The sequence below is a fragment of the Saccostrea cucullata genome, unplaced genomic scaffold (genome assembly GCF_032062105.1).
Source record: "Saccostrea cucullata isolate Sc308-1 unplaced genomic scaffold, CSIRO_AGI_Scuc_v1 ctg274, whole genome shotgun sequence".
Taxonomy (NCBI): domain Eukaryota; kingdom Metazoa; phylum Mollusca; class Bivalvia; order Ostreida; family Ostreidae; genus Saccostrea; species Saccostrea cuccullata.
In genome coordinates this window covers 245,669-255,000 of record NW_026936286.1, presented here as the reverse complement: position 1 = coordinate 255,000, position 9,332 = coordinate 245,669, and the positions used below count along the sequence as shown (strand labels likewise).

Here is a 9,332-nt window from a genome sequence, read left to right as displayed (position 1 = left end):
AAACTTACAGAAATTTCATGATTAAAAGTTGATTAACAGTAGTTTATATAAGATCTTTATAGACACTGAAGTACATATTGTTACTTGATTTTTTTTTTTTGGTTTTATTTTGTTTTTGAATCATTTGCCTAAAGAGGGTTTTTGGGTTTTTTTTGTAAACTGCTTTCATTGGAGATCTTTAGGCCTATCAAATTGATAACATCTTTATTTGATTTCATTTCAGGTGCCCGTGAATCAAGAAACATGTCAGCAGAGCAAACAGAGGGTAAATATTTAGTGAATTTTATTTAATGTTTTCATGTTTCTTAATGAAATCGTATCTCATTCAGATCAATGGGAAGCATTCCAACTTTTTGGTTGGTGCCCCGGAAGGGTCAGGGCACAACCAAACACATGTATAATGGTATTTCCATTTTGGTGTGGGGCACTAGTCTACTTAACAAAAATTCCTTGACAAGCAAAATAAAAAAGGGCTATCAGATGTAATAAATGATGCCACCCACACAGTAGTGTTTTCTAGATAGTGTATATCAGCCTCGATCACCCCCCCTCCCCACATTCTGTCTCGTTAATGATTGTTTTACTGCCTCAAACACCAGTGCTGTTGGCCAATTAAAATGTGTGTTACAAAGCATTTTCATTACAATATATATTTCATGTAGATTTGAAGGCATTTGAAAGAAGACTAACAGAAGTAATTGACAAACTGCAACCTACAGCAAGGCTATGGAGAAGTAAAACTTTTACTTTTAACTGATTGATAAATTGATGTTTATGAAAATAATTTCAGACAGGCTGGAAAAGATACCTCAAATAACTGAGATCTGTTCATTAGCTAAGCCTTATTATAACTGAAAACCCTTTTGAAAATTATATCTCAGGCAGATTTATCAACTGTGATTTTGCTTGAATTATTAGTATGAATTTGTGTTAAGAAATATATGAAATTTTCACAGAGTTGTGTCGGTAATTCACTCTTAGATTTACCTTATACCAGGATGAAGAAAACTTTAAAATTAATCCAAAGAGAATTTTTTGCATTTTTTTACCTTGTATTTCCTACAATTGAAGTTTTTCTTTTTTTTCAGTGGTACTCATTGTTATCTCTGTGTGTACAGCTGTAGGAGCCTGGACCTGGCTCTGGGACTCCCAAACAAAACAGGTACCTATAATTACTGTAAACAATATTCTCTTCACACAAAACAGGTACAGTAAAACTTCTCTAAACCGACCAGCTGCCGGACTGGATAAAATGGCCGGACTAGAGGGGTGGCCGGTTTCCCGAGAATCTAACATACTGAAGAATTGCAGATCTATTTGACAGATGCTAGGAAAAATATATAATTGGTGTCAACATGTTATTAATTACGACTGACATGTAATGTATTCTTAAGGTCTAAAAAATGTGAATTATTATTAGTGAGGATAAATTCGACATACATGTTGATTTTTATAAAAAGAAATTAAAAAATAACAGAAAAGACATTGGAAAGTTATTTTTATTGACCATATGCGAAGAAATAAACCAGACCTTTTACCTTATCTGGATTCAATACAGTATACTGCATGTATCTGTGTATCGCTTACATCATTAAAAAATAGTTTGTACTTCAGTGAAAAGTAAATAAGTTATACATTTCTGAGCAAAACTTCTGTTATTTTAATTATGAAATGTATATTTTGGTAAACATTTTATTTTTATTTTTTTTTCTTAGCATTTTTAACAATGTCCATTTGTGTATTTAAAAAGATGATGCAATATGGCGTGCGATAATTTCTTGATTCATTCTGTGATTTAAATTTATTAGTTGCTTGATATTTTATTAATTCAAGTTGAATTGATGTTAATCATATGTATACAACTTCGACCGGCCATTGACATAGTCTGGCAAGATGACTACCCCTTCAAGATGGCTAAACAATAGAAAACCCTATGAGGCCAATTCAGTTTTTCACACCTCTGACTTCTGTTGGGTAGGCTATTTTTCACACCTCCGGCCCGTCATTATTACCCCTCTGGCCAATGACAGTTAAACTTCTTGCAATCAAAAAGTGGCCGGTATGATGAGGGGAAATTTCCTATGTTTCTTAACTTTTGTTCTTGGAAAATTGGCCAGTGTCCGGTTTTTAGGGGTGGCCGGTTTTATGAGATTTTATGTGTAATGAAATGTTAAGAATTTTGCCGGGACTTATAAATTTGGCCGATGTTCAGGGAGAACCGGTTTCCAGGGGGGCCATTTTGGAGAAGTTTCACTGTACTTATATTTACTGTAAATATACTAAATAATATCCTCCTCAAACAAAACAGGTACTTATAATTTAATACTGTAAACAATATCCTCCCAAACAAAAAAGGCACTATAATTACTGTAAATAATATCCTCCATAAACAAAACAGCTACTTATAATTTCTGTAAATCATATTGTCCTGGCTGCCAAACAAAAAAGTACTTATAATTACTGTAAATAATATCCTCCTCCCAAACAAAACAGGTACTTATAATTACTGTAAATTATATATTCATCCCAAACAAAACAGGCACTTGAATTACTGTAAATAATATCCTGCTTCCAAACAAAACAGTTACTTATAATTATTATTGTAAATTATATATCCATCCCACACAAATTGGGTAATTATAATTACTGTAAATAATATCCTCCTTCCAAACAAAACAGGTACCTTTAATTACTGTAAATTATATATTCATCCCACACAAAAAAGGTATTTTTAATTACTGTAAATAATTTCCTCCTCCCAGTCCCAGACAAAATGTTCTTATAATTACTAAATAATCTCATCCGCCCAAACAAAACAGATTTTTATGATAACTGTAAATACTACCTCCCAATTCTTAACAACAATGCTTAAGTTAATTAAATACAATCCTCCACCCAAACAAAAGGGGTACCTTTAAATACTGTACATACTATCTTCCAATACTTTACATTAGTGTATAGCTAAACACTATCCTCCTCTCAAACAAAACAGGTATAATTAATATATTTATGAAAAATATGGAGGTAACGAACAATACATGTATTCAAGCTCAAAAGTCCATTCAAACAATACGAATCGGGAGCAAAGCAAACACAGACCTTTATTACTATACTCTCTTCCCGTACTAAACATTAATGTTTAGTTAAACACTATCCTCCTCCAAAATAAAACAGGAACTTCTCTTCCCATACTAAACAGGCAATTTTTAGTTTATGTATAACAAAACAAAATACAGTTTAAGAACAATTTATTACTAAAAATTCCATATTGGACATTGGGGACTGACAAGGTTTACAGTTAAACAAAAACTTTCAGCTATTAAAATAAGCACTGAAAGCATATACACCCCAAGTCAGGGTGAGAAAAATTTACAGTTTGAATTTAATATATGTTGCAAAAAAAATGAAAAGACACACTCTGCAATGAGTGTTAGCATCTAATCTTCATAAACTAAAAAAAAAGACACTTTATGATCGTATCCTAGTGTATAATGATATGTGGTTCTGATACCATATATATGCTTCTACTATTTGCTTTTACTGTAGATAGTTACTAAGAATTCCCAGGAGACCTTGTTGATAACAGTTTACCCTTCGAATATTATTTTTATCGTTGCAGATCTCACTCACTCAATCCCTGATGAACCATCCATTTTTCACCATCAGCTGTTTTTTCCTCATTCTCCTGTTTCTTTGTGGAATCCATAAAAGAGTTGTTGCACCCTCAATGTATCCTTTATTATAAATCAAAGTGCTCTAAATTCACAACATTGAAACATTGGTTTTATTGCCCCATTGGTGGTGGTGGGGGATATAAAAAGCTCCTAGAGAACAGCACAAATCATTGCCCTCAAGGCAAGGACTGAGGCCCAATGTGAGGTTCAAGCACATTTTGCCAAAAATGTTTAAAAAAGAATAGTAGGACAATGGAAAGTCTTCATCCAGATGCACAGTTTTGTGTATTACTGTAAACCAACTTTTATTCGCGACGACTTTATTTCGCGATCAACCGGTGGTAAATTAGTTTGCGACGAGAAATTTTCGCGATCAAGTCTATTTAGGTTATGTTGTTAATAGACATATAGATTTGAAGAACCGGTTCGCGGCGAGAAATTTTCGCGATGACGAGACTCTCGCGAACTTCGCGAAAATTTCTCGCACGCGAATAAAAGTTGGTTTACAGTAATTTGGGAATATTTGAAATTACAATAGGCTTATGGATACATTAATTCTTATTTTATATTCAGTTGTTAAAGTTTAATTTGTTTACTTGTAGCTACCTGTAGAAAATGCAAATTCTTGCCAAATTCAATTTAATTCAATATTCTATGGAGGTTGAAAATACTTTTTTATAAAGTACATCGCTATTAAATGAAAAAAAAAGTACTTAGCCATGTTAAGTATTGGATCTAGGTGTCGACAAGTTTTAACAGACTTCAATATGTCATGTGATGAGGTAAGAAAATCATTTTCATTTAAAAACAACATTGAATTGTTATTTGAAGTTTCTGTAAAAAAAAATTAGAATTTGATTTAGATTTAACAAAAAATCTATTGTTAAAAAATGAATCTTTTATGGTAATTCATATTCACCCTTCACTCTCCTATGTTTAATTGTCAATTACCAAATTATAAAAGTGTAAAAGTTCCTTTTAACTTATACTTGAAGTACTTTCAGTTAGAGTATCAGTATTGCATATTGTTAAGATATTTGTAAAATTCAGATCTCATCAATAATATTTCTTTTCAGACGGGCAAATTAATTCTAAAACCTCGACACATATAGCATCAACATATGGCATAACCAGTCTCCCACTCATTGTGAATACAGCATCCTTCCATACTGTTGTGTAGATTTATCTGCATAGCAATGCAGTTAATAAAACAATGCATTATTTTGATGCCTTGTGATGATACCAAATTGCAGTCAGACTTTTGGAATATCATCCTGTTGTGATGTCATAAAGTGCTAAAAATACATTGCTTTTATAGACTACTTCATAATAATATACCAATATTGGGTATAAGACATTTTTTTACTCATCATGTGTTCAAAACAGAATTAAATGAGTATGTTATCATTTATTAAAAAAATATCGTTTTAATGAAAGAGAGAGCATTTATTTTGGTTTCAGCTGGAATATGGGAACTTTTCATATTTAAATCAAAGTACTCAGAAGTACAGAGAGCCGGGCTCATTTACAGAGTAGAATGGATTTTTTTTTTTTTACATGAATCACGTTTATATTCTGATGAAAAATTATTTTAAAACTATCAATATAAATGATAAGACACTGACAGTGAGTTTTTCAATCCTAACACCAGAATCAGAATTAATCTGGTACCGCAGCTGAATGTAAACAAACAGGCTAGTCTGGTTCCCTCTCCTGCTTTACCTCGTATGTGTAGAGAACTACGGTAACACTAATTATCAAAAACCTTTACGCTAACGAACTATGTTCTTTGACTTATGAAGTTTTCAAAGTCATTACTACTAATGATTATTTTATATAGATAAAACTTCGTTTTATTTTTGTTGCTTTATTTATCGTTTGTATTATCTCAAAAGCGGTTGAGAGTAAGAACTATATTTTTGCACGTAACTTTAAAATGGCGACTATTGGGTCAACATCCTGCCTTGAACAGGATCACATAAGCCGGCAATTGCTCTTTGAGCAATAAGCCCGGCTAAAAATGAAAATTTCATTGATTCACATGAAATTTTAACATTTTATTGATGAAAATGTATCAAGTTCCTGTGATGTAGAAAAGAGAAATATGTCCTGGTATTATGATTTTATGAAATGTAAGGTTTATCTTAAAGATACATACTGTAAAATCTAATATTTTTGTGGGGTCATTTTGGAGGATTGAGGAAAATATAATTGGTTTGTGGGGACTTGAATTCATGGTTGGAGAGTGATTAGTAGTAATGCTTATGAAACATTTAATTTTTTGGTAATCATAAATTAATAGGTTTCCTCATGTCTCGAAATCAATGAAATTTTAACCCCCACAAAAATTAGTAATTTCACAGTATTAATTTAAATGTTAGAACATGAAATTCAATTTGAAATAATCATTGGAATTTCATGTAGATTTTTTACAACATGGGAGATTGATGATTGTACAGTTAACTATAGAGCGGCAAAATCATTGTTGAGGGGGAGGCACCTTCGCCCTCAACATTTACCCTGCTTGGGAGATTCATACTTTTCAGTTTACTGTAGAATTAGCAAAATTATTGGAAGGGGTACATGTACAACCCCCTCTCCAGGGTTCCTATGTCCATTGAAATAAATAGGAAATCACTGCTCCCCATTGTTCTCTCAGACTATCGTGATTTATGTATTTATAGTTATCCATCAAAACAAGATGGTTATGGTATCATAATAATTTTATTTAATTAATACAATTTTCAGTTAACCGTTGACTTTCAGTAAGGTGTGGCATTCTCTGCACTACGTAATAAGCGTATGTCAAATGGTTAATAGATTCTCATTGGTTAAGAAATTAATAACATCAAGAACTTTAAATTGTTGTTGACAATGATGAAACAACTTAAACCCCACCTCTTTGTCTTACGAGACGATATTATTGGTTACTAGTAATTGCTACACTCGTTGACATTGGCCTGAATTTCTATCCCATGTATATTTCAAAAGTGAATGAAAGCTGTGTAAAATTCAGATGCTAATTAAGTGACGTCGAGAATGCCACGCTTGAAAGTCCAAGATTTACTGACAATTGTACTAACTAATCCCAGTGGCCTTAAACACCCAATTTTATGTTAACGCCCCCCAAAATCTACCTGATTCAAGATCAATAATTTACTGCCTGTCAATCATTAAAAAAACAATAGCTTCTGATTTGATTGACAGATCAGCTACCAGTGCTACCTGATAATCTGAGTTTGCATGTTTTGAAGACAGTTGCTTTCCTATATTGAGCTCAAAAGAACAAGAGCATAAATTCATACCTTTTCTCTGTGTGACTGTGTAATACTTTTGTTTTATGGTATATTAAAAAGCATAGGAACTTGTGCACTAACATTTTATGTCATAACTCCTGATAGCTTAAAAAGACCCCTATTATTTTGGAGGTCAAAAGGCAAAGCAAGGATGTTAAAGGTTATGGTCATCATTTCATACATTGCAATTTTTCCAGACTACAACTTGAGTTTTCTTCGAGCTTTTTTCAATAAAATTTAGTATTTTGCAATGATATTTTATATTAAAAATCTCCATGACCTTAAAGTGGCAAAAATTTTTTTTATGTCAAATGTCAAAGTCAGAAATATACATTATGCATAGTTTTTCAAAGAGCTTTTTTAATAAAACTAGTTCACAAATCTCTTATATTTGAATTAGAAAGTGACTCCTGTAAGAACAAAAAATTAAGGTTGACGTTTTTTTGTCTGCATATATTTCCGGTTTTTCCATCCTCTTTTTTTCCCTAAAGCTGGGGGATAAATTCTATGAATTAGCTTTGTTTAACTAAAAGCCTTTTGCATTTTATATTTTCGTTTGCCGTAGTCAAAGAAAGAGTAAACAAGAGGCCCAGGGGCCACAGCGCTCACCTGAGCACATCGGCCAGGAAAAAGCACATATCAGATCAGAACTGAAAGTTTACTGAGGTCGGGTTGGGGGGGGGTGGGGGGGCTTAAATTTTAACCCCACAGGGGATCATGATTTGAACATGCTAGAATCTACACTACCTGAGGATTATTCCATATAAATATTACTAATCATGCTTTGAAGTACTTGAAAAGAAGATTTTTAAAGACTTTTTCTACATATTTCTATGTAAAACTTTGGTTGGCCATTTTGGCCCCGCCCTACCCCCGGGGGTCATGATTTGAACAGACTTGAATAAAGACCTCCTGATAATACTTACAAAGAAGTATGAACAATTGTGGCTGTGTTATTCTTGAGAAGAAGATTTTTAAAGAATTTTCCTATCTATTTCTTTTATGTAAAACTTTAAAGTGGTCGAGGTGTTTTGCCCCCCCCCCCCCCTAAAAATTGCCCCCCTGGATTGTTAATGAAAACCTTTGGATATCAAAAAAGAAAAATTCGTCATGATTTGAAAAAACTTGATTATTTGATATATTCAGTTGTCTACCTGTGAGGATGCTTCCATATAAATATGATCAATCATGGCTTTGCTATTCTTGAGAAGATTTTTAAAGAATGTTTTGGGATATATATATTTCTATGTAAAACTTTGGTTTCACCATTTTGGCCCCGCCCTACCCTGTAGGTCATGATTTGAACAAACTTGAATCTACACTACCTTATTTACACGGCATTTTTCCCCATAAATTTCATCTATCCTGGCACAGTGGTTCTTGAGAAGAAGATTTTTAAAAGATACCACCAAATTTTCATTAATTCCCAATCATCTCCCCTTGAATGAGGACGTGGCCCTTCATTTGAACAAACTTTAATCCCCTTCACCCAAGGATGCTTTGTGGCAAGTTTGGTTGAAATTGACCGCAGCGGTTCTTGAGAAGAAGTCGAAAATGTGAAAAGTTTTTCAACGATAAAACCACGTTCCGACAAACGTAAGTTTGATTGTAATCAGAAAAGCTACTAAAAACTTGTCAGGTGAGCTAAAAAAAAAGCAAGACTGACCATGGGTTTCCCACGATGCTTTATATTATAGAGCATCTGAGTGTTACGGGATTTTCTTGATCCAACCATATTTATTCATTAATTGTCCTTTCTTGCTACACTGTCATGATCTAAAAAAGTGAAATTACTATTAGTAAGTAGTTGATTAGATTTACTAGTTTATGAACTTGTACTTTGCCTCCTCGCAATGCCATAAGCCCTGGGTCAACATGTTGCCGTTGGACGTTTGAAAACCCACCCTTCTCCTGCTTATAAGTGAACTCGCAAAGGTGAAGCTTCAGTAGAACAAGTCTCATATGACGAGGTTAGCTTGTGAGCAAGGTCATTTACCATCTTGTGTACAACAAGTGTTTATGGTAAGAATTAATTTAACTTTTTTCATTATGTATATAATTTTTAATTTAGTAACATTAAGTTTCTTGAACATTCCAGAACTGGTCAACAAGTTTTTGGTCATTTTATCTACCTTGAAAAACATTCTAATAATATTTTGTATATGTCCAGATTGTTTCCACACAGAAATATATTATCATGTTTTAACAATTTCACAGCGTTTTCGTGAGAATATTCTAGATTTTTTTTTATAATACTGTATAAATACCTTCTGTCTCAATTCAATGCATATACAATAATTGTTTTTGAAAGATACTTTGTCGTATAAGCACTATTGAGATATAACTGGGATATATTTTCACT

General features: G+C 32.8%; 1 protein-coding gene across 3 annotated transcripts in view; it reads left to right on the top strand.

The window, feature by feature from the left end:
- The window catches only part of LOC134245249 (nuclear envelope phosphatase-regulatory subunit 1-like), a 5,558-nt gene extending 661 nt beyond the window's left edge, over positions 1 to 4,897 (top strand). For all 3 annotated transcript variants that reach the window (XM_062727541.1, XM_062727540.1, XM_062727542.1), the window contains 6 exons: positions 224 to 265; positions 663 to 734; positions 1,089 to 1,162; positions 3,620 to 3,729; positions 4,402 to 4,456; positions 4,751 to 4,897. In XM_062727541.1, coding sequence (XP_062583525.1) covers positions 224 to 265; positions 663 to 734; positions 1,089 to 1,162; positions 3,620 to 3,729; positions 4,402 to 4,456; positions 4,751 to 4,786 — 389 coding nt within the window. In that variant the 3' untranslated portion in view covers positions 4,787 to 4,897. The remainder of the gene's footprint in view (positions 1 to 223; positions 266 to 662; positions 735 to 1,088; positions 1,163 to 3,619; positions 3,730 to 4,401; positions 4,457 to 4,750) is intronic.
- The last annotated feature ends 4,435 nt before the right edge of the window (positions 4,898 to 9,332 follow it).